Source organism: Phoxinus phoxinus, assembly GCF_949152265.1.
Source record: "Phoxinus phoxinus genome assembly, chromosome: 18".
Taxonomy (NCBI): domain Eukaryota; kingdom Metazoa; phylum Chordata; class Actinopteri; order Cypriniformes; family Leuciscidae; genus Phoxinus; species Phoxinus phoxinus.
Window position 1 is genome coordinate 10,284,116 of NC_136893.1, and position 23,967 is coordinate 10,308,082.

A 23,967-nucleotide genomic window follows, 5' to 3' on the forward strand; every position below is an offset into this window, starting at 1 on the left:
GCAAAATGATTCATCGTAACTCCTAGGTTCACTCTAGGCTGATCATACTACAGGTACAGTAAAGTTCTGTTCAAAGCTGGGGAACTCCCGCTGAGTCACCCAATTATGTAAATATACAGTTCATTTTTTTTTTAGATTAGATTAGGTTGACCAATATCTGCTCCATGAACTAAAACTATTTACTTACTGGAAATTTCCCAACACATGGATTATATGGCCCCTGGGGCAACCTGGGACTTCTATAGGGCTTTTCACACTGACCTTAACACCAAGCTATTGTCTTTTGCACTATTTTACACGCAAGACGTGTTCCTGGATCAACATATTTAGTTGATTCTGGAACAACATTCCTATTTGAGAATTTGTCCAGTAAATTATACTGACAATGCAAATAGGAACTTTAACCCAGGATTTACAAATGTAGCGTGTGAAACCTCGAAACCTAATCACCCAGAATGAATTCCTAACCCAGGGTAAAGAACGAACTGTGAATGAGTGGAAAACGACAACTCATGGTTCTGTTAACTCCGGTTTAGATTGTGGTTGACAATTTTATTTATTTATACTTTTAAATCCTACTATGTACAAAATAGTAAAATACACTACAGTCTTAATGAGGTCAAAAGGTCAGTCTCAGAAGGATAGTCAGCACTGCTATTTCTTGAGTCCACTGACATGACTCCACATTTACCATACACTGCTATTATTAAATAAAAGAAAAGTGCAAACATACAGTGTAAAACAGTCTCATTGGTTTTCTGTCTCAATGTTCTTGGTCCTGTATAAAACATTTTTTTTTAAATGCTGTTTTTAACAGAAAAGTGGGGAAGCCCACCAGGGTATTTCAAGAGGGCTTTGACCTGAAAATGACGCAAGCACCAGTAGATGACTCCTACTCTCGTAAAAGTGTTGACATACTGTCTGCTACTGCACACCTACGATGACAACCCTTTCATCTCGTGTTATCAAGAGCAACTTGCTCTATACTTCAGCCTTTAAAACGTAATAATGCACACAGTGACAACATCAAAATGCTCATTTTGTTCCCATTAATAATCACTGATACACACCAGCTGGAATGGCTGATAGACGCCCAGTCAGGGATTAATTTCACAGTTTAGTGGATGTTATCCTCTTGCTGTTGTAGCAATACTATAGAAAGAGAAGAAAGCTGTCCAGTGAACTCACACTATGAGTTTAGAATCAGAGTCTTGTGTATCGATGGAGTCTGAGCTGCCACCCTGTTCCTGCTCAGGATGACGGTAACTACAGTCTTCCTGCTCTGTGGCCATATTCCTGGACTCATCCGAGCTGTCTAAAAGAAGGAAATGACAATACTGTAAATACAGACATTATGACCATGTAGGAAGGGACAAAATGAACACACAGGTTTAAATGGTACCTTGGTCAGCGGTATCAGTTTTTGGCTTTTTCTCTGTTTTGTTTCGTCCTTTTACATATGCAGCCACTGATGCTATGATACAAAGGACAGCCAACCCTGCCATCCCTCCAGCAATGAAAACTGGAAGCCATTTTGTCTCTTCTGGAGGTCATAGACATATATTCTTGAGGTTAGAGTTCAATATCCATATTGAAAGATATGCAGTCCAATTAAATTGATAATGTATGCTGATCACACATATGCAACGAGACCTTACCTTTTTTATTGCTCACAACATGTAAGGTTGTTTGCATTGCTTCTGTAACAGACACAAAAACATTACATTATGTGGCTTTATGTTACTTGACATCCGAGTTATATTGTCCACCTGTATTCCTTGTTACCTTCGTCTGAATATATGCAAGTACAGTCACTGGTAGCATTTCCTTTGCCCAACATCTGTCCATCGGGACAACTAGAGAATGAATGAGTTTGAATGAGTTTCATGGCAAATGCAGATCTAATTTCAGATCAATGATAATATTTGTTTTAAAAACAGACAAACTGTAATTGTACGCTACCTTTTTTTCCATTCTCTGCAGTTACTGTGGATTTTGTCATTGAATTTTCCTTTTGGACATTTTCTACACAATCCTGCAAGCATTGAATGAAAGCATTTATATGAAAATGGTATGGCAAAACAGCAAGCAATTTCCAATTGAAAAGTTTTACGTTTTTCATTTGAAAATGGTGTCGTGTAAACGGCCCCTGAGAGGGTCCGGAATTCTTACGATTTTGGGTGGGCTCCTCCCCCTCCTTGCATTCAGTGACACAGAATGAACATTTGTCGTCCCCGCACCGATATCCAGGCTTGCATCCACATACGGTATCGCTGCTGATAGTGCAAGGTGTACGTGTAAACTGTTTACCTACAAACATGACACAGAAAGATTAATGCTTACACAGTACGATGTTTTAAAGCTTATGATGATGCAGATAAAACACAATCATTCAATCAAACAGCAAACTATTCGCTTAAGAAAAATTGCAGTGAGGATGTTAAACAGAATCATACCTGTGCACTGGGTACATCTCAAACAGAAGAAGGTAAAACTGGTTGTGTAAGTGTCAGGATCACAGGGGGAACAGAGCGTTTGCGGGTCTCTTCCACACCTTTCCACCAAGCGGTTCCCTGTAACCACAAGCAACTATTTACAGTATGGCTTTGAAACTCATTCACATTTGACACTCATACGTATGACTTCTGCACTCTTATAACTATATAGCGGTCTCATTCACGATCTCATTAAAACCCAGCATTCATTTTGAAAAACATAAAGCAAACAAAAGTTATGACATTTACTAAAATAAGCCAAAAGCGGTGACGTGGCAATCATACAACAACATAACATTTGCTTATCTGGAAAGACATCTCCAAAAAAGGAGGACAATTATTGCTAATAGAGACTGAGATCCACTGAGTATCTCATTCATCTTGTGAATAGAAGGTTAAATACTTTACATTTCAAGCAAGCAAGGAAGCTTTACAGAGCTCCTCGTTCACAGTAAGATTTCTGGCACTAGTATTATTGTGCAATGTGTTGGGACAACCCTTGGTTTAAGGTTGAGGGTGATCTATTCATCTTTACGCAATGACAGAACATGGATTCGTGGATTTCCCTTTAAGTGCTAAACCACATCCTTTTCATGTGGTACTTTCAAAATGATCTGAAACTTCCTTCATTTGGTCGCTAATGAATAATTTCAAGGATAAACTGTAATCTGCTTTTTTGCATCTTCGATATTCCAATAAGTCATTGAAAAAAAGGGAAATGATGAAATTGTAAACTTCCTACAGTTAAGATCAAGTTTTTACAAGAATATGTCAGTATTAGAGATATCACAGTATTAGGTAACACATCACATTGCAGTCAGTTATTGTCTGCGTACCTGGCTTGCATTTATTGCAGCAGACATCTGATCCAGATATTGTCCAATAATCACAGCCAGAATCAGAACCCATAGTGAAGTTCAGCACTAGACTGAATGTCAGAAAGGCATACAGTCCTCGGAAAGCAGTCAGCATTTCTTCCTATACACAAAAAAAGAAAACAATTTACCAACTAAAGAACATCAAGTAATTATTGTTTATTAGTTAATTATTATTAATTAACTGCATATGTGATATATGGGAAAATATAAGCATTAGCTTTTTAATATAATATTATTATTAATAATTACAAAAAAAAATATTAATCAGTTCATTCAACTTTGTCAACAGTGTAAAACAGACTTAATGAACATTTAAAATCCACAAATACACATTAATATGTTAACGTAATACATTACAATTATTAATATAGGCCTACATTTCTTATTAATGAATTAGTCATAAATAAATATTTTTCTCTTACTGTTGTTAGTGTAGTGGTCCTGACACAAAGAAACCCGAACTAAGATGAGACTCCTCCACTCCGCTCATGATTTAAACACTCAGTAGGCGTGGCTTCGTGAACGTTGCACGTTCTCTCTTTTTTTCTTTCTTTCTGTTCTATCTTTACTTCGTCGTTGTCTTCAGTGGCCGAGTGTTTTCTACTCACACATTTTCATATCGAGATTATAGTGTTACCGCGAAACATAATTAGATACAGGAAAAAGCGAAGATTTGATAGACGTCGATCGATCGACGTTATTGACTTGGTATTTTGCCAGGCTGGCTACAACTTAATGACACATCATGACTCAGTGTCGCACCAAAGATCGCATGAGCATCACTTAATGCCATATCACACTCACACTTAGAAACTCTGCGGAACAGTATTTCGACTTCCTCATTAGTTAAATTATTTCCTTCTTTCTCCTGGCTTTAGGACGGAGCTTGAAATAGGTCTGAAATACAGTGGCAGTAAACTAATGCTATTCTCAAGAATCAGGTGATTACTGAGTCATGTCCCAAGTGGGCAATGTGACTTTATTATTATTATTGGGGAGTTTTTACAGCAACACAAGTAAATATTTCCACACTAAATTTATGATAAGTGAATTGCATAAACAATTTCTATCCATTTGGATTACAGTTTAAACATTAAAAAAACTTAATGTGATACCTATTTTTCAGTCATACAGTAGCCCACCTAAATTATATAGGCAAATAATCTAATTTGATCTCATACATTTTTAACTCATTGAATGTTGCTTGTTTCACATATAGCAATATTTTAAACATGTTCATTTAAAGTAAATTTGATTGTTTTCACAATTAACATATTTATGCTGGAAAAATGAAATAGATTGATTTCAATTTAAATACCGGTAGGCTACATAAATCTTAAATATATACAGGGCAAAATATTTTTTAGTGCATAAAGCAACACATAAGTGTTAAATGGTCATTAAAGCATTTCATGAAATAAAAAAGCATTAAAAAAAACTTTTGTTTTAAACTTCAGAGCCCAAGTTCCTGGGATTGTTATTGTATAGGCCCTATAGTGGGTGAATAATTTAGCGATTTTCAGACAGTTGGGTGTTTGAAAGAAATTTCTGTTAGCCTATATTTCATCCCACAAGCATTTTATCAAAGCATTTAGCTGTCTATTAAGTATTTTCAAACATCTTGAACATGTTTTGTGATAATTTGTGCGCAAATGTATGGTCAATTTAGCTACTGTGTAAAATGCCCGTTCACACCAAGGCCAACTATAATGATAAAATTCGAAATTTAAGAGAATAGCAGAGTCCACACCACAACTAGGCTATAACTGCACTGAGCATGCTTAAAATAAACAATGTAATCATGCGTTGGTGTGGACTTTCACATAATATAGTTATCGTTCGATAAAGATAGTTTTAAAAATCATTCTTTAAAAAGAGCACACCACAACTATAACGATTACGGCACAGAGGAACGATATCATTGGAATCAGATTTTCCAGCTGATGAGTGAAAAAACAACCTTAACAGCCAATCAGAATCTGTAAAAGAGCTTGATCGTTTAAATTATCGGAAAATACATAAGTTTAACAGTTGAGAAATGAGGAAATAGGATTGATTATAAAATGTAAAAGAAAAAACCCCACTAACCTGAAAAATGCTACTATGCAGGAAACAGTAACCTCCAGACATGCATTAATCATCTCATTTTGTATTGAAATAATAAAGAAATGACAAGTTTCTTTGAAAGACATACTGTATATGTTACAAGTACTGGGCCATACAGTCAGAGCTGTGAGACCAGGTGCGCTCATCTGCAGCTCACCTGAGAGGAATGCCATTATCTTTTAATGGGATGTGGCTAAAGATCTCTATCACTTAGTAGCAGCCTGGGTAGTTGACAATGTCCTGCATGGTCACATTCCACCCATTGGCCCTTACCAATCATGGCCTCCTAATAATCCCCATCCACTGAATTGGCTCTATCACTCTCTCTCTTCCCAGGCTCCACCTCTGTCTGGTGTGTGGTGAGCGCACTGGCGCCGTTGTACTGTGGCGGATGCTACACACTGGTGGTGGTTGAGGAGATTCCCTGATATGATTGTAAAGTGCTTTGGGTGTACAGTAGTACATATGAAAGCGCTATATAAATGACATTAAATAGAATAGAATGAGGCAAATGAATGATACTCAGAGGTGCAGCCTTCATAATTAATATAAGCTGCATTTATTTTAAAACTAATTCACTAATTTTCATATCCAATGTGATAAAACTTCCAGACAGCATCTCACTGAATCACTTTTTGTCTTTTAGTTTTGTTTATCTCATCATTTTCAGAAATTAGGGTAACGTCAGTGCTATTCTAAAATACTACGTCATGTAATTAATTATAACAGAAGGCTAGTAATCTTCTGACACATCCTCCTACATTACCGCATCACACACTCCCACACTGACCTTTTCATTAGAAGGTTAAATGAGATCACCAACCCACTCCAATTGCTTCATACGCAATTCGAATTATTTAAAAAACTCTGTCAGGGCGTCATATGTTGAAGTGGCAAGAAAAACGTGTTTAAGCAAGCACCACACTCTACATGTTGCACACACGTTGCTAAAGACCCGAGATATAGATCTGTGTGTCACACCAAGGCTAAGTATCACCATCAGCATCTGTTCTTTCCACGTGTCACACTTCCTTCCTTTTTTAAGTGATGAGTATTATGTTTGTTGTCTTATAAAAATACAATCGAGGGGATTAAAGGTTAAAAGCTAAGACTTCCTCATACTGAGAAGTTGCAGCACTGAGTCAGAGATAGAGCAGGGTCCGCAGCACACTCATGCAAATGCCTACGTGTACAGTAGCAGGGGAAACACTTCTGTGTGTATGCCAGTTAGTGTCTCAGACTTACCATCCAAAATGATCTTCAAAGAAACTTTACACCGTTTATGAGGAGTGATAGACAATCTCCACAGAACATTTGCAAGTTACTCAGAAATGTCATTTACATGGACCATCACTATTAAGTGAGCAGATATTCAGATATGTCAGGTATTCAGAAAAGATTTCGATTTAATTTGTGTGTCAACTATTAATTTGTGTGTCAAACGGTGATCACACCTCCACTGAGCTTTGGTTGAGTAGCGGAACATCTTTTCCGTGCTGAACCAACGACTAGAACATTTTATCTCAAAACTAAACTTCATATCAAAAGTTGAGTTTTGAGATAAACTTTCCTAATCATTGGTTAAGCGTGACAAATATGCTGTTCCGTTACTCTAGAGCTCAGTGGAGGTGTGATCACCATCAGAATCTATGCTTCAGAGATGTGAAAACGATAGCTTCTCAGTTTCACAATACCAGATACGTAGACAGGAGACAACTGTTTTTTGAAAATGTTCTGGTGTTTTGGCGGCACAAATCGTGCTGCCAAAATATTAGATAGGGAAGATGATATCAGCACCTAAAGCATTTACCAGACACACAAAGGTATTAGAAATTAGGAAATACTGGAGACTTGATGATGCCAGACCACGATAAGGTTACTTTTGCAACGCTCTTAAAAAGAAAGGTTCCTTATAGGCATCTATGGTTCTATGAAGAACCTTTAACATTCATGGAAACTTTCCATTTCACAAAAGGTTCTTAATGTGGAAAGTTTCTTTAGACTTTCAAAATGTTCTTCACACTAAGAAAAAGAAGGTTAATTTAAGAACTATTCACTGCTAGGTTCTTTGGAGAACCAAAAAGTGTTAATCTATGGCATCGCTGTGAAAAAAAAAAACTTTCGGAAACTTTTCCCGCTTTTCCACCCTCATGCCAAACCACTCTCATTGCTTAATCGTTTCATGCCAATCATGCCTATGCAGCCGATACGGATATGGTTTTATTTTCCAATGTGGGGCTCTTTGAAATGTAATACACATGCACCAGTTTACAATTAAACTAAACTATGTAATGCAATATAATGCAATAGTTTACAGATGGAATGAGATGCAAGCAGCGACCGCGATATGGAGGATGAGGAGATTATTATTTAAATTGTATTATTGACTTGTGTTTACTTTGCTCAAATTGTGCACTTGGGCAGCTACAGAGAAACTGGTAGTCAGACGAGTGACCTGACCCTGAGTGGCCACATCACTACACGCATTCTCGGAGAGAACTGTTTGTAATCGTGTCAAGCCGTACCGGGGTCAAGTGGAAATATAACTGGAGCATTCCTTACAGTTTGGCCCGGCGGTGGAAAAGCAGCTTTCATTTTCAAGAGTGCACAAGCTGTGTTTTTCAATCTCAGAACAAACCCCACTTCAAGACAATGGCTGGCCACTTCTTAATACATAAAATTTATTTTCTCGGCTTTATATATATATATATATATTTATATAATATATATATATATTTGATCATATTTACAATTTATTATTCCTCTGTTTATGAAGAAACAATAAAGCATACAGCTTTCACCGCAATCAGCATTTCATTCGAACGGGCCCAGAAGTCATTTTCCAAAAGTGCTTGACAGAAACTGTGTCTCTTTTCTGTTTTGGCTCAGGCAGATAGGTCAGTTCATGGAATAGAACATTACAAACAAGGACATTCAGTATGCTCTTTCACAACACCTCACTTCTTTACCAGTAAACTTGACCATAACAAACATCATAGCCTTTCCTCCATAATAAACGACAATATTTTTGAACAAAGATAACAACTCACTAATTGGCATGGGACTTTGGTTGACCTATCTGCCTCTTTAAATATCATCTATGTTTTAACTTTAAGGGCCTACTACCACGCTGATCATAGACTACTGCATAACTGTACAGTGATGTTCGTAATACAGTGGTAAATACTAAGACAACTGGTTTGAGTTTGAACAGTCAGTTCACAGACTATGAAAAGCACTTGTTTGTCATTGTTTAAAATGTATCATGTACATTAAGAGTTCACGGTGGAAATCTTTGCAACCATGAGGCTAACATTAGCACGTCCAAGCATTTATTTATTGATACTGTAGCTTAACATGCTATAATGCTAATGAGGGAATTTGGCGGAGTTGTAGCCTCACAAGACAATACATTCAGCAATGTTTAGGGACGTCAATTGTCATTGTGATTGTCAACAGGATTATGACTCTGCGAATGCAACTGTGTAAGAAAAAGTTAATCCGGCGCATGGATACATTTAAAAGTACAGACTGTGTTAAGAGCTGTCAGGCCAGTTGTCTGGCTTTCAACTTGTGCAAAGTGAAGAGCAGCTTGGGATAAGAAGCAGACAGTCTGATACACTGACTTTCCTGTTAAAAAGCGTATTAGTTGTGTTATCTTGTGCTGCTACTGCAGAATTGTAGTTTTTGTGTCAGAGTCTAAATGAACTCTGCAGTTGTGCTTTTTTTAGTGTTCTCCGTTGATCTAAATAACATTGAATGGACGTTAAAGGAAGAGTTTACCTAAAAATGAAAATTCTGTCATTTGCTCTCTCTCGTGTTGTTTCAAACATTTTCTTCTTTTGAACACAAAATATCCTGGTTATATTCCATATAATAAAAGGGGACTGGCCTGTCAAGTTCCAAAATGACAAATAAGCACCATAAAAGTAGCCTTCCAAAGCCATACAATGAATTTTGGTCTGTTCATCACAAAAAAAACCTCATGATTCAATTATAATGTTCGCTTCATTCTTATGGATTACTTGATACTTTATTTTTGTTTTGTCATTTTAAAGCTTGACAGCCCCAGTCCCTATTCACTCTCATTATATGAAAAAAAACCTACAGACTATTATAGTTTTTATTAATGTTTTGAATTAGCTTGTATTTTTATATTCATCTGAATTTCTGTTAGTTGCTGTTAGTCTAATTTTCGTTTACAATTTTTTCATTACTATTTCAGATTTATTTAAATAACGGAATACGATAGTTTTATAGTTTTTGTTAACAATAACACTTATTATTTTGTTCCACAGAAGAAAGAAACTCAACATGAGGATAAAAAATGACAATTTCCCATTATTGGGTTATTTAAATCGGGGTATCAGTTAGTACATTCTCAGTGCAGGGATCGTCAGTAGCAAAAATTCATGAAGCAAACTGGGGGGAACTATAGGCCTTGTGCTCTGAAAGGGTTGAAGGCACTCTCCTGTCACATAATATCAACGAAAAATTCACAAGGATTGCCCATAGCGTGTTGAAAAGACTGCCGACTAGCCGTGAGTTCTGGTGGGACGTTTCCTAACTCCCGAATGGGTGGAGCCCCAGGTGCGCTGTTGCTCGCTGCCGCTTTGGGGGCGAGGTGAGCAAGGCAGTACGGAGGGGGCAAACCCGGCGGGCCGTAGGAAGAGCCGTGACTTCTCTCGCTGTGGGCACAGGACAGATGATTGGGCTGAACGAAAGGGGCGTGGGTGTAGGTGAAGTTGTGGCTATGCTGCGAGATGCTGTGACAGTGGCCATGACTGTAACCAGAGTGGGCTTGACTGACAGCAGAGCGGCTGTGGCTGTGGCTTTGATGACTCAGCTGACTGGATGCCTTCTCACCCCTCCTTCCGACCCATGTGACCAGCTCTGATTCGCTGCCCCCACAGCACGGCGCCTTATGGTCCTTCTCTCGAGGGGAGGGTCTCCGTCCTTTCCCAGCGCTGGGGTTGGAGCCACTGCTTCTGCTACCTGAAAAGAAAAAAATAATGCCTTAGGACAAAAGTACTATTATTTTCCTCATAAAACCATGCGCTAACCAGACTTGACAAGCAATGACAGCCATTTCTTCAATGTTAACCGAATTTCTGTTCTATCAGCCGCAACAAGCAAATCTACATGTGGTTAGTTGCTTAATTCTTTTCTCTGCATTTCTCTTGTACACTACTGTTCAAAAGTTCGGGGTCACGAAATTATATTTGAAATTTTTGAAAGAAATTAATACTTTTATTCAGCAAGGATGCATTGAATTTATCAAAAGTGACAGTAAAGATTCACTCTTTTGAACTTTCTATTCAAATTTTTTTTCCAAAAAACAAAACAAGGAAAAACAACACAACTGTTGTCAACATTGATAAGAAATGTTCTTTCACAACTGATTTCTGAAGGATCATGTGTCACTGAAGACTATTATTTTTAATTATACTATTTCACAATATTATTGTTTTTTACTGTATTTTTGAACAAACAAATGCAGCCTTGGTGAACAAAGGTGACTTCTTTCAAAAACATTACAAAACAATTCTTACCGACCTCTAACGTTAGAACGGTAGTGTATATTAAACATCAAACATATACAAGAAGAGACTGATTGTGGAGATTTATAAACACTGGACAAATCTCTCATGTTGTGCAGCAACATTGTGGATGACCTGGTTGCTTCCCATTTCTCCTGAAACTGTCCCATCAACACAAAAGGCAAAAATGGCCAAATTATTTTAAAATATTATTTATGTAATATGAATAAAATAAAAATTCCCTATGTCTGACAAGGAAAAGTTTAAAAAAAGGATGCTGTCTCGAGAGGCATCATGTTCTCTGATCTGATTGGCTGTGTTGTTGTGTCGCACCTGGTTAGGGCAGGGTGTAAAGGACAGCAATACCATGAGGGTACTTTACAACATCAATATATGAGTAACATATAAACGATATGGTACAAATAAAACATTTTTTGGCAGTTGTGCGTTTCAAAAACGTCAGCATTGAAGGTAGGTCAAAATGACATGGACTGAGGTAACACAGTTCTGGACTGAGGTAACACAGTTCTGGATAATGCAGTACTCCCAAATTTGATTTGCTTCAGTTCACATCATACATCATCATGGAAATATACATTTTTCCTTTCCCTAGTTGATTCAGACTTTGGCAAATAGAGAAAAGCGTATTGCAAAATAACTTTTCAAAAGATGAGAATCGGTCTGATTCTTGTGTACAATGAAGGTAGAAAACTGTACATGCCCACACAAAAGACACAAACAAGCAACACAGCTGGGGAGTCACAATGGCCATCTCAATGAGTCAAATGCCATATGATGACAAACCATTGAAATAACAAGATGATAAGGAGAAAAGGTGGGGCGGAAAGGCATTTAGGTGAAAGTACTAATCTTACCGGATCCCCTGTGCCTAGGAGAAAATTTCCATCAGTCTACAGACGGCCAGCAAAACAGAGGGAATATCATAATTATGACACGTCACCCAACCAGTCCATCAATACACTCCCACAAACCGAACCCTGCACCTCAGTTTCTGTGATAACACCCTACGATATGCCTCCTGAAGCGACCAAACCTCAGTATGCTGGATTGGTGTTTTACAAGTGATTTAGCTGGATGACTTTGCATAACTCCTGATACACATTCAAAGCTCTGTACAGGGTGCAAAGGGTGGCGTAAGCAACATAAATGATTTAAAAAGTCTGGTCATACCACATATATGGAAAATCCAACTGAATACAGCGACAATGGTGATGCTCTAGAAATGGAATGATTAAAAAGAAAATAGTTGGCATCTGAGATCTTGATTTAGTCTTACTGTAGTACTACTACTAGTATTTCATGATATACTTATCAATAAATTGTAATATACTTTTAAGTCAGGAAAATGATAACACTTAATAAATGTAACATTGATAAAGACAAATCAATTCTCACATTTGGCACAGATATTTGGGGAAAAAAATTGAGTTAAAATAAAATGAATTGATACTATTTTGTGTGTGTGTGTGTGTGTGTGTGTGTGTGTGTGTGTGTGTGTGTGTGTGTGTGTGTGTGTGTGTGTGTGTGTGTGTTTTGGGTATGATTTGGTAGCATTAATACGACAAATATCAGCATTTTCCTGTTTTTTTCAGTGTGTCTTTAGAATTTAATATTTATTAAATGTGTTTTCCATATTAGCATTGTCATGCATGTTGTGTGGTTACATATAGTCTGGCGTCAGTTTTTTAAGTAATTAAGGACATTAAAGTGTCCTTAATCTTTAATAATATGTCTTGTTTGATTTTATTTTGTATCTTGCCTAGCATTACACATAAGTTATACTCATTCACATTATATATCATTTTCATATTCAGAAAGTGTTATAAATGTAACACCAGGCTGTTTACTACTAGCTTAATGGTTTCTGACGTATTAATCAGTTATGCATTTCATTTTCATTTACATAAGAAACGACTGCTATTATGTAAAAAAAAAAAAAATTTTAAACCTTTGGGTTAACCATTTTCTGAATAAATTGGCAAAACCAAAAAGTGTTACAATCAACCTCTGTATGTACACGTGATTTACTAGTGTTGTGCCACTGATGTCATTCTGTCTGTGTGCCTTCATTTAGGTACTGAAAGCAAAACTCAATATGCATAAACATACAGTAGTATTGTACCCCGTCTTCCTACATGCACATTTACAATAAACCCACAGATGGTTTCCTTTTTACTATCATAAATTCCACTAAATGAAACTTTTGAGTAGTTGCTAATGTAACAGGGGAGTGCTGCTGTTGTTGCTTAACATCATCAAGCGCTCTTAAAACCGAAATAAAAACTCACACAGGAAGCTCACGGGATTGACCGTAGCAAGGGGTTTTCCCTTTTATCCATCTTTAAACTCTCTATTTCTCTCTCACACACACCTTCACTCTGCTGGCTGCCTGCACTGCCACTGTGGAAACTGTGGCAGGGGTCCGAGTAACCAGGAGGAAAGCCTGGCGGAGGAGTGGGGTAACCTGGGTAAGGGTAGGGCTGGCCGCCGAGGGGCCAGGGGTTGGTTCCTGGAGGAGGAAGAGGAGCGAGACCATCCTGGTCAGAGCCACCACCACTGGATCCCTCATTCAGATTGAGAGAAGCCATATCTGAAAACAAACACATTTGGATACCATTCAAATTATTTATGATATTGCACGTCATTTTAAATTATAGTATTATTAATAATGCTTTATGGCTCTGACCTTTGGCCAGATCTTATCTTAACTGCTTAAAGGCATACTAGCGTTTAAATGTTTGGGGTCGGTATGTTTTTTTGGTAACACTTTACTATAAGGTTTCATTAGTTAACAACATTAGTTAACATGAACTGATAATTAACTGCACTTCTACAGCATTTACTAATCTTTGTTAGGGGTTAATTTCAACATTTACTAATACATTATTAAAATCAAATGTATTTGTTAACATTAGTTAATGCACTGTGAAGTAACATGAAAAATCAATGAACAATTATATTTTTATTAACTACCGGTAATATTAACAAAGATGAGCAAATACAGTAACAAATATATTTCTCATGGTTATTTCATGTTAGCTAATACATTAATGTTAATAAATGAAACCTTACTGTAAAGTTTTACTGTTTTTATTTATTTATTATTATTTAGCAAGGAAACGCGTGCCAATAAATGCATATCATTAATTCATTAACCATTTCAGTCGTATCTGACTCTACGGGACAACTCTTGCCATACCCAAGAGACTGTCCATGAAATATTTTGGCAATGATCCAGGTCCCACGTTTCTTGTAACAAATCAGCATACTAAAATGATTTCAGAAAACTCATGTGACACTGAAGAGTTATGGCTGCTGAAAATTCAACGTTGCCATCACAGGAATAAATTACATTTCAAAATATATAAAAATAGAAAACAATTTTAAATTGAAACAATAGTTGTTTTTTACTGTATTTTTGATCAAATAAATGTAGCCTGAGCAAGTGAAAGAGATTCCTTTAAAAAAGATTGAAAAATCCTACAGACCCCACACTTTAAACAGTAGTGCCCTGTATGATCATGACTGTATGACTATGTTGACTGTACTTTGGCACAGATCTCCAAAAGTATAGTAGCACTGCTCCGAGAAGGTGATTTTATTGACTGTGTGTCTCAGGTAGCCGTGTTTCAACAAACTGCTGGCATATTTTCTGGCATCACGGCGGTCCTTGAAGCCCTCCACCCGAGAGAACAACCAGTCAACAACATCAGCCCCTGGAACACAGAGAATGAGCAATGAGGAAAAATAACACAATTGCATACATTGATTATACAAAACAACTTGATGCTTGCAATATACAAGGAACAAAAAAGGTGCGCCAAATAACAACAGCAAAGAATAACAAACCGATGACAGCGTTGGCTATAGTGATCTTCAACCACATTCGGTCTCGGATCTCCAGGCCTGAATCTGGTAGTTGCATGACTTTTACTATAGTTGCCATGTCTGTTTTTGGCACAGAAAGGGGAAGGTCATCAAACTCTGTGAAATAAGAAAGAAATAACAGTGTTGAGCATGATACATCTACCATTATACTAACAGATGGTCTCTTATCGGACGTGAATGTGACTTTGATCATACCATAATGGGGGTACGGCCCAGAAAGTGCTGTAGTGTGTGTGATCCAGGCTGCGGGATCAATGGGTCTTACTGGCTCAGCTGAGGACAGACAGGGATAAATGAACTAGATGAATGCAGCATGCTTCTTCTTGTCTCTAATTTAGCTGCTATGATGGCAAGCGGTAGGTACGTACCTCTAGGTATAGTGAAGTAGCTTCTAGGAGAAGGGTCCCAACATTTCGCCACTGTTAGGCTTATTGGCCTGCAGAGGACATATGAAACATGAAGCAATGTTGAACAGAGCATTATGACATGATTTACTGAATGTGTCACTAATTTCAGGTGCGGCACCCTCTCTCACCCAGGTTTGGAGACGATCTCCCGTAGAATCCTGACAGCATCATCATTGCTCATGTTCTCAAAGTTCACATCATTCACCTGAAATTACAATTCCATTAAACCTCGCATCATTTTGATGCACTACATCACATGAAGCTTTTTTACTTGAAGAACTTCAATAGTTTATGTGGGTTTAATAGCAACTATTAATCGCGATTAATCGCATCCAAAATAAAAGTTTGTGTTTACGTAGTAAATGTGTGTGTACTGTGTATAATTATTTTATATATACAAATACACACACATGCTTGTATATATTTAAGAAATATTTGCATACATATACTGTATATAGATTTATATATAATTTCTATTATATATAAATTATAAATATTTTATATATAAATAACACTTTTTTTATATCACATATATTTTTCTTAAATATATACATGAACGTGTGTGTATTTATATATATAAAATAATTATACACAGTACACACACATTTATTATGTAAAAACAAACTTTTATTTTGGATGTGATTAATCGCGATTAATTGTTTAACAGCCCTTATTTGTAGATACAAATACATTTATTTCCACAATCAGTTTTTATTAAAAACATTGATGTATTTGAGGCTTTGTACACCGATTTTATTATTTATTCCCCAAATTCACATGATTATAATTACAAGTCATCAAGACTAAGGAACACAAAAAGTGAATATCTGAAGAATATCTTGAAGAAAATCCTGGCTACTCTTTTCAGTAAAAAGAAAGTGAATGCAAATTGGGGCTGTCAAGCCTCAATAGGTATCATAAAAGTAGATCAAATGACTATATACAATATTCTAAATCAACAACAACTTGTTCTTCACATAAAGCCATCATATAAAAATATGGTGCATGGATTATTATTTTTTATAGTAATGCTCTTTTAAAATGCCTTTTTCTAGGTGTATAATAATGACAGAATTTTTAAGTGAATTAAGCCAATGTCTCCAGAGTGGACAATGTTTGTTTACATATGTGATACTGTGGGCACGATCTCATGGTCATTTGAACACCACTGACCAAAATTCACAGGGTCATTAACCCTGTGAATTTAGAACAGAACAGGGTCATTAACCATGAACAGGGTCATTAACCATGACCATTTCTAAGCAGAATCTGAGATCACCAGTGCTGAGGAAAACCCCTTTATTATGTAAATAAATGACAAAAGCATTGAAAGCACCATTCTGTCCACTGTGGTAAATGACAACAGATATGACTACAAGGTCTTTCAGAAGGAAGGAAACGGAGAGGAGCAAAATAAGTCAACAACAGAGGGAAGTGACCCGACCAAACCTTGATCCCTCAAAAGTACATTTAGAAACTAAAAAGCAGAAGAGACTGGTCAGTTTCAGTTCTGTTAACTAAATTAACTACATTTAAATTAACACCTTTGCTTACAAAATTATATATTTAAGGTGATTTTCCTGATGATATAACATTTACTAGAAAGTTAACCCAATATTTTGTCCAAATTTTCCAAATACTTTATTTTGTGTTATACAGGTTTGGACCAAGATTTTTAGATGAACTGTCATTGTAACATTGTGAATATTTGCAATTATTTGAAGGCACATATAATTTTTCATCTTCCAAAAAATGCATTAGAGCACTCTTTAAAGAGGTTCCAGACTGCTGATCCCTTCACCTGTAACAACATGTCTCCAGGCTCAATCCTGCCATCCGCCGCCACTGCTCCGCCTTTCATAATGGAGCCAATATAGATGCCTCCATCTCCTCTGTCATTACTCTGACCCACTATACTGATTCCCAAGAAGTTGTACTTCTCTGTGAGAAAGAGAGATAAAGCTTTTTTTACAATTATGTGTTCATCTGAGGGCTATATTTAGAGCACACTAGACCTTGAAAAACAGGAAGTTCAGTTTATAAAGCAGGTGGAGTGGATCCTCCCTCGCTTCTCTTCTTCGATAGAGAAGCGAGGGAGGATGCACTGGAATGAACGATGGGAAAAAGAAGGGAGTGAATAAGTTTCTTACCCATGTTGAGAGTGACCGTGATAATGTTGAGGCTCATTGTGGAGTCTGTAATACTACTGAAGGATGAGGACTGTTAAGAGAACATACAAGAGATTGATACGGATCAAACACTAACGTGTAGAAATGTGTACTTTCCCTCTATGTTCTCACCCTGTCCATTTTGGTGACTTTCTGTCTCCGTCGCCTGCGCTTGTGTCTACGCATGAGGTGTGATGAAGAGCTCTGCTCGGTTGAACTGCTAAGTCTGTGGCTTCAGACAGAAATGAAAGGTCAGGGCAGGGGTCAACACTACAATAATGAAGCACCATGTAATTATGAAACTCTAAAAGCATTACTTTTGTGTTTTGAGGTTCATTCTCAATTTGACTCTCAATTAAAAATTATGGCCATCTATTTTCATTTGACATTTTTTATCCTGACTGGCACTGATGTGTTAACATACAAAAATCAAGTTTCTCAGAGATCAAACCCAATGAGAAGTTAATTGAACACACCAAAAAAGGACTAATGTGCAGGTCAGTGGCAAAAATAATTAATTATATTTAAATAATTATTATGAATTATTGGATGCATGCACAATATATTAGTGTCATAATATAAGATATAATAGTATAAGAGATTTCATTTAATTGGGCTGATTTTAGATATGTTTTCATTTATAACACTTACTTAGTTCATTTTTAACATTTATAATTTAATAACACTGTCAAGTATAATCTTCAGCAAATATTAAAATGATTATCCATCTTCATACAGTACATTATTATGTTGTGATACCTAAATTCACTATTTAAGACAAGTATTTTTAGTTGTTAGTGTTTTATTTTATTTTTATCAAGACAAAATAGTGCAGAATTTGAAAATCAGCCACAAATGCATTAATTATGGAATTTTTATTTTAAACATTACATTCATATTACACTTTTTGGCCAGCTTCACAAATTAGATTGAAATGTTATCATGTCGTTGGGAAAATAAGGAAAGTCATTGTTTAAAAGGAAATGAATCATGCACTCTGAGACAATCACATTTTTCTGGGAAATGAAACACTGGTGGGTGTCTGACCTGCTGGCATCCTCATCCTCTTCGCTGTCGATAAATGAGCTGGATTCCAGCTCGCTGCTTATCACTGATGCACTGTCATAGCCGAGAGCGGAGTCACGATTCACGCGCTCCGATTTCGAGTGACCGTTCACGCGAGGGACTGAGAAGAAACAAATAAAACATTGTTTAAAAGCAGAGGAAAGCAACAGCATAACAGTTCATCAAAGACAGAATACAGTACATCTCTGAAAGAGACTCTTTACAGCAAATTCGATAAGACAGTGAATCATGCTAATGGACTAATAAGGACAGTCATTGTTTAAAAAGAAAATGAACCCTGCCCTCTGGTGCATTTCAAATCCAGTTTCAACAAATCTACTGATGAAAATGTGCAATCATATTACTCAAATGTGCTTTATCCAGAAGGCTTCTAGAATCCGTCACATCAGTCTAACAACATGGTTGGGGTTTACGTACAGAGACAGGGATGAAGTTGCGTCTCTGGGTGACATCTGATGCGCTGAAAAGGTCTGACCAAGCGATAAGACCGCTGTGGACCCCGAGTGCGACCAAAGCATTCCAGTATTGCAGAGGTGCCCATTTCAGACCGTTACTCTCCACATAGCCACTCAAACACACAAATCAGTCACGGCTATTTTAGCCAACCGCGTCACTGTTCACATACAGAGGAAGCTTTTTCATTCCTCTGCCATGTGTGAGTTCACAGGATAATTGTATCACCTCAGCGATTCAGGGTACAAGCAGAGGCCTGTGGCAAGATGAGCTGTCCGCCTGCAGCTGTGTGAACAGCCTATCAGGAGCCCTTTATCAGAGTGGATCATCCACAGGTGGGTAATGCATTCATAGCCTCTCCGGGGTCCTTTTAGGCTCATTTAGCACGCGGCCGACAACAGGAAAAATAGAGATAGTGGAAGACAAAGATGCAGTCGCTCCAGATGTGGAAATTAACCCTCTACATCTGGCTTCAGGAGATCAACTTATGCCTGTAAAGCGCAATATTAAATGTAAGTGACCAGTAGGCTATATTCATACTAAAATTAAAACAGGCAGTAAAAATACTTTTTATTTTTGCATTTAATCCGATTTCCTGAACATGAAACTAGTTTCTAGTGTGTCCACTCTTGAGAATTATATAATACTACTGATCAGGAGATTATTATAAATCTCAGGTGAACATCTTTATATGGTAAAATGTATAAAAGATACACATAAAAAATATATATAATGAGAGAAAAAATAATATGAATGAATTAATATTAACATACTATTATTTATTAAGAATTATGTATAAATTATTCCGATTAGATTGATTAAGATAATATAATCTTATGTCTTTATGTATATATAATATATATTATATATATATATATATATATATAAACTTTATTAATAGAGTACAATACAGAGTTTTTAAACAACATAACTAACTTTTTTTTGCATAAAACATAAGTAATTATAGGTGGACATCTTGGATATCAATTAAAAAATTATAAATTTTTTGATAAAATCATGCATAATAAATAAAATATCTTTAAAAAAAATAATCTTGGTATCAGAGAGACGCATTTGTCTTACCTCTGCTGCTGCACAGCTCTCATTACAGTGCAGCACCTCTCATTAGCTTGCAGCATTTCTAGCACTCAATGAAACATAACCTCCTGTACGCGGGAACTCAGCTGTCTATCAAATACACCCGCGCATCAGTTTCCCCTGGAACGGGACAATGAACTAGCCCTGAGCGAAGGTGCAGTATACGGTACTCAGATTTAAGCCACACACACACACACACACACACACAGCTGGAATCCTTAAATGACTGAACACTATCATGGCAGTTTTCTGAGTTTAACAGCTCTAGTATGCACAACTATTTCTGGAGGAGAATAAACGGGGAGCTGACCTGACACATTTCTCATGTGCTCTACATCCAAACACTCCAGAGATAAACCACACTACTACAAAACTGCTCCAGAGATACACAAGCTAAATGAGTAGATGCTTGACTTCGAAGAGAAACTAAAAACACAGTGTGGATCACACAACATTTATATCAGTGTTAAGGAGCCAAACAAAAAGCAATGACACTACAAACAAAGAAGCACTCCTATCTGGTAGCAATCTACCAATGCTGTCTGCAAAGAAGAAACATCAGGTAGCCTGATGTCTCTAACAGACAGTCGTATATACAGAGGTGCAACGAATATCCATAAATCATCAGTTTCTTCAGCAAGCACACAAATCTCCATCTGTTTCTCCTTTCTGACGGTGTCGCTGCACTAATAATTTAACTTGGCACTAATGAGGTGCAACCAGCAGGAGAAATGGAAGAGCAACATGACTCCAGTGAACAAAACTGGAGGAATGGTGTGATTTCCCAACTGCATCAGATAGTTGTGAGAAGGAAGCAATCTTCTATTTCACTTCCATACAGTAAGAAGAAACACTAACTTCAACAATGTAGACATTCTAGATTTAGGTGGGACTTTCTCACCTTAAAATCTACTGACAACAACACACATACACTTTTTCTCATTACATGCAATGGAACCTCTAAGAACATTCTTTGTTGATGACAGAATATTTTTTATCTGCAAAAGGAAGGTGTCATGCTTCCAAGTGGCCTCTCTTTACCTAGAACTCAGCATGCACACTAACAAAAATGAGCTTTCTGTAAATTACTGGTTTAAAACAAGCAAACTTCCAGCTCCAGCAAACAACCACAAAACAGGGTCATTCCGGGGGAAATTCCTTAGGAAAGCAACTACATCCTGCAACACCATGTGACAACCTCTTAGCTTTTAAAGTGGGATGGGGAAATTATGTCAACATTTATTCACCCTAGTCTCTTTCTTTCTTTCTGAAACTATTAAAATTATAATTATAAAATGATATGTCTTACCCAAATTATGATTAAATGTCACTATACATCACTACAAAACTGGTGCTATTTCTGTCTCTTAAATACATACACTACACTATGTTCAAATGTTGTTGTTTTTAAAGAAATAAATACTTTTAATTAGCAAGGATGCATTCAATTGATCAAAAGTGACAGTAAATACATTTTATAAAAAGATCTCCATTTCAAATAAATGCCGTTCTTTTGAAATTTCTATTCATCCCTGAATCCTGAGAAAAACTATCACCACATAAGTATTAAGCAGCACTGATAATAATATGACATGATTCTTGGGCACCAAATCAGCATTTTAGATAAAAAAAAATTAAGGATCACGTGACACTGAAGACTGGAGCAATGGCTGCTAGAAATTCTGCTTATTTCAACTAATTAAAATTGTAACAATATTTCACAATAATGCTGTTTTTACTGTTTTCGTTCAAATAAATGCAGCTTTGAGTACAAGAGACTTACTCAAAAACATAAAAATCATACTAATCCCAAACTTTTAAACGGCAGTGTTTGTGTAAAAAAAAAAAAAAAGAACAGTACATTTGTATAATTTTATGTTTGTTATTTCCTTTTTTCTTTGTCATGAGGATGTCATATTTGGCCTCTCTCCTTCTGATTTATTATAAAAACGCATTATATTTCATATATAATGTTTAAAAAAATGTGTACTATAAATACCTTTCCATACTAGAAAAGGCACACTGTGACTGCCCTAAAACAGCATCACATTTACCAGCTCAAACGCTGTTTTATTGTATCACGTGTCTGTCCTTAGGATATTTCACTCACCTGCCAGACATCCATCACCAGGGGAAAACACCTGTGGCAATAACTGCCTTTACAAAATAATGTCTTATGTATCATATTTCCTGATTCCATGGCATAATTATATTCCTGTATTATTTAAAGTCACTCACACTCACTTTCTCGTGGCCTCCTGTGAGCTCTCTGCCTCTCCCGCTCTCTCCGCTGGCTCTGGAGAGACTCTGTGCCCGTCTCTGTGTCCAATCCATCCCGACTACTCACCGCATTGGCACTAGTACACACAAAAACAGAGAGTTCGTCGTTATATGGCCTCGAGACCATTTCTATTATGCTGAGTCACAATACACTTGGCCACAAAAGAGGAGAAAATGCTCTAAAATTATGATTACCATACTACCTACATTCAATTTCATCGCTAACAGATATTTCATTGTTTAGGGGTATATGATTTACAGCCGTGCATTTTCAGCAGCTGTCACTGGTTATTCAAAGCTGAGAATGTAGAGCGTTTAGGTCCAGCTCAGAGCTTGCAGGGCTGCGGTTGGGGCCCAGAAGAGCAGGTTGTTGGGGGTAAATGGATAAGTGTATGCGGATTTGCCAAAGGCCAGATATTCTAGCAGAGAGGGTGGAATGCTTTTGCTCAGGGCAGAAAAGAAACCTAAGGTTGGTGAGAACAGCTTGCTGAGACACTGACAGCGTCCACATGCAAAGACATAACGCGTGATACAACATTAAATAAATGCTTCATTTTTAAATATGGTTATGTATTTCAGCACAAAAACCTGCATCCAAGAACATGGGTTCAATTTCCAAAAACTGAATGAATGCAACCTTGAATGCAATGTAAGTCGTTTTGGGTAAAACCATCCGCTAAATGGAAAAATACAAATAGATAAAAACTACAACTTCCTACAGAAAATGGGTAGTAAATGTAATTTGATTTTATGGGCACGTTGTTACCGTAACCCATTTTACATAGTTCTTTAAATAAATTGAGCACTAAACCAATGCAAATAGATATAACAGCACTGTCAGCTTCTGAGTGATTCTTAATAAATTCCCCACAGTATTTTTTTGTCTCCAATTAAGAGTCTTTTCTCTAGTGAATTTTCCCAGACATGGATTTACTCAGTTTAAGTTGTAGTTTTGTGTAAAAGCAGTGTACTTAATTTAAATGCATTGACACCTTATTAAGATTCACAAATGTTTTGCCATATAACTCTGCTTTTAAATCTGTTTCTATAATATATTATTATCACCCCAAAAAGAATATACAACAAAGTTATCTATACGGCTTGTGAATATCCAGGCTGTTGAGCTCTGCTAAAAAGTACAGCATTTAAACCTACCGGTAGTAGTAAAGTAAAAAAAAAAAATTTGGAATATAATAACCAGAGAAAAGAAAAGGAATAAGCCATGAATGATTTGGAGTCATTTTCCATCCATTTCCACCTGCTTCTAGAAATGTACATGCACATGCCAAAAAGACAAGTCCCGCCCCTCATGTGCAATTATCTCAAACACAAAGCAGTGTGCTAATGTCTCTCTCTGCTGGATGGAGCCTGTTATTTCATCCAGTATGGTAATGTTTCACTAAAAGAACATGAATCAGCTCACCAAAAACCTGCATTTAGCAGTGTATCTCAACTGGCAGTGCGTGATCTTAAACTTGGTCACGGCAGGTCTGTGCTGATCGCAAAAAGGACTAAACGCAAATAATAAAAAGCCGAATTAATATAAT

At 36.8% G+C, this 23,967-nt stretch overlaps 2 protein-coding genes across 10 annotated transcripts in view; both read right to left on the reverse strand.

The window, feature by feature from the left end:
• Positions 1 to 516: 516 nt before the first annotated feature.
• Positions 517 to 4,747, reverse strand: tnfrsf9a (tumor necrosis factor receptor superfamily, member 9a). The gene is made up of 9 exons (XM_079588544.1): positions 3,796 to 4,747; positions 3,332 to 3,473; positions 2,457 to 2,573; positions 2,173 to 2,310; positions 1,963 to 2,035; positions 1,786 to 1,856; positions 1,659 to 1,700; positions 1,403 to 1,543; positions 517 to 1,315 (listed from the first exon to the last, which is right to left on the reverse strand). The coding sequence occupies exons 2-9, from the start codon at positions 3,465 to 3,467 to the stop codon at positions 1,185 to 1,187; spliced, it is 849 nt and encodes a 282-aa protein (XP_079444670.1). The 5' UTR covers positions 3,468 to 3,473; positions 3,796 to 4,747; the 3' UTR covers positions 517 to 1,184.
• Positions 4,748 to 8,796: 4,049 nt separating this feature from the next.
• dvl1a (dishevelled segment polarity protein 1a) overlaps positions 8,797 to 23,967 on the reverse strand; it is a 31,809-nt gene continuing 16,638 nt past the window's right edge. Inside the window, exons 4-16 of one of the 9 annotated variants that reach the window (XM_079588747.1) lie at positions 22,379 to 22,497; positions 18,551 to 18,689; positions 17,636 to 17,735; positions 17,486 to 17,555; positions 17,137 to 17,276; positions 15,464 to 15,540; positions 15,297 to 15,364; positions 15,124 to 15,201; positions 14,890 to 15,024; positions 14,589 to 14,756; positions 13,412 to 13,630; positions 12,211 to 12,256; positions 9,324 to 10,474 (exon numbers count right to left, since the gene is read on the reverse strand). In XM_079588747.1, coding sequence (XP_079444873.1) covers positions 10,471 to 10,474; positions 12,211 to 12,256; positions 13,412 to 13,630; positions 14,589 to 14,756; positions 14,890 to 15,024; positions 15,124 to 15,201; positions 15,297 to 15,364; positions 15,464 to 15,540; positions 17,137 to 17,276; positions 17,486 to 17,555; positions 17,636 to 17,735; positions 18,551 to 18,689; positions 22,379 to 22,497 — 1,363 coding nt within the window. In that variant the 3' untranslated portion in view covers positions 9,324 to 10,470. Of the gene's footprint in view, positions 10,475 to 11,894; positions 11,931 to 12,210; positions 12,257 to 13,411; positions 13,631 to 14,588; positions 14,757 to 14,889; positions 15,202 to 15,296; positions 15,365 to 15,463; positions 15,541 to 17,136; positions 17,277 to 17,485; positions 17,556 to 17,635; positions 17,736 to 18,550; positions 18,690 to 22,378; positions 22,498 to 23,967 lie in introns of all 9 variants that reach the window. The other 8 variants (XM_079588748.1, XM_079588745.1, XM_079588744.1 and 5 more) reach the window with 8 other exon arrangements.

What these genes read in the sequence shown, in the direction of transcription:
- tnfrsf9a (XM_079588544.1), bottom strand. Translation starts at nt 3,467, where the DNA reads ATGCTGACTGCTTTCCGAGGACTGTATGCCTTTCTGACATTCAGTCTA. An exon ending in CTGCAATAAATGCAAGCCAG is followed by an intron (nt 2,574 to 3,331) that starts GTACGCAGACAA and finishes TTGTGGTTACAG; the next exon opens with GGAACCGCTTGGTGGAAAGG. An exon ending in GAGATGTACCCAGTGCACAG is followed by an intron (nt 2,311 to 2,456) that starts GTATGATTCTGT and finishes TCATGTTTGTAG; the next exon opens with GTAAACAGTTTACACGTACA.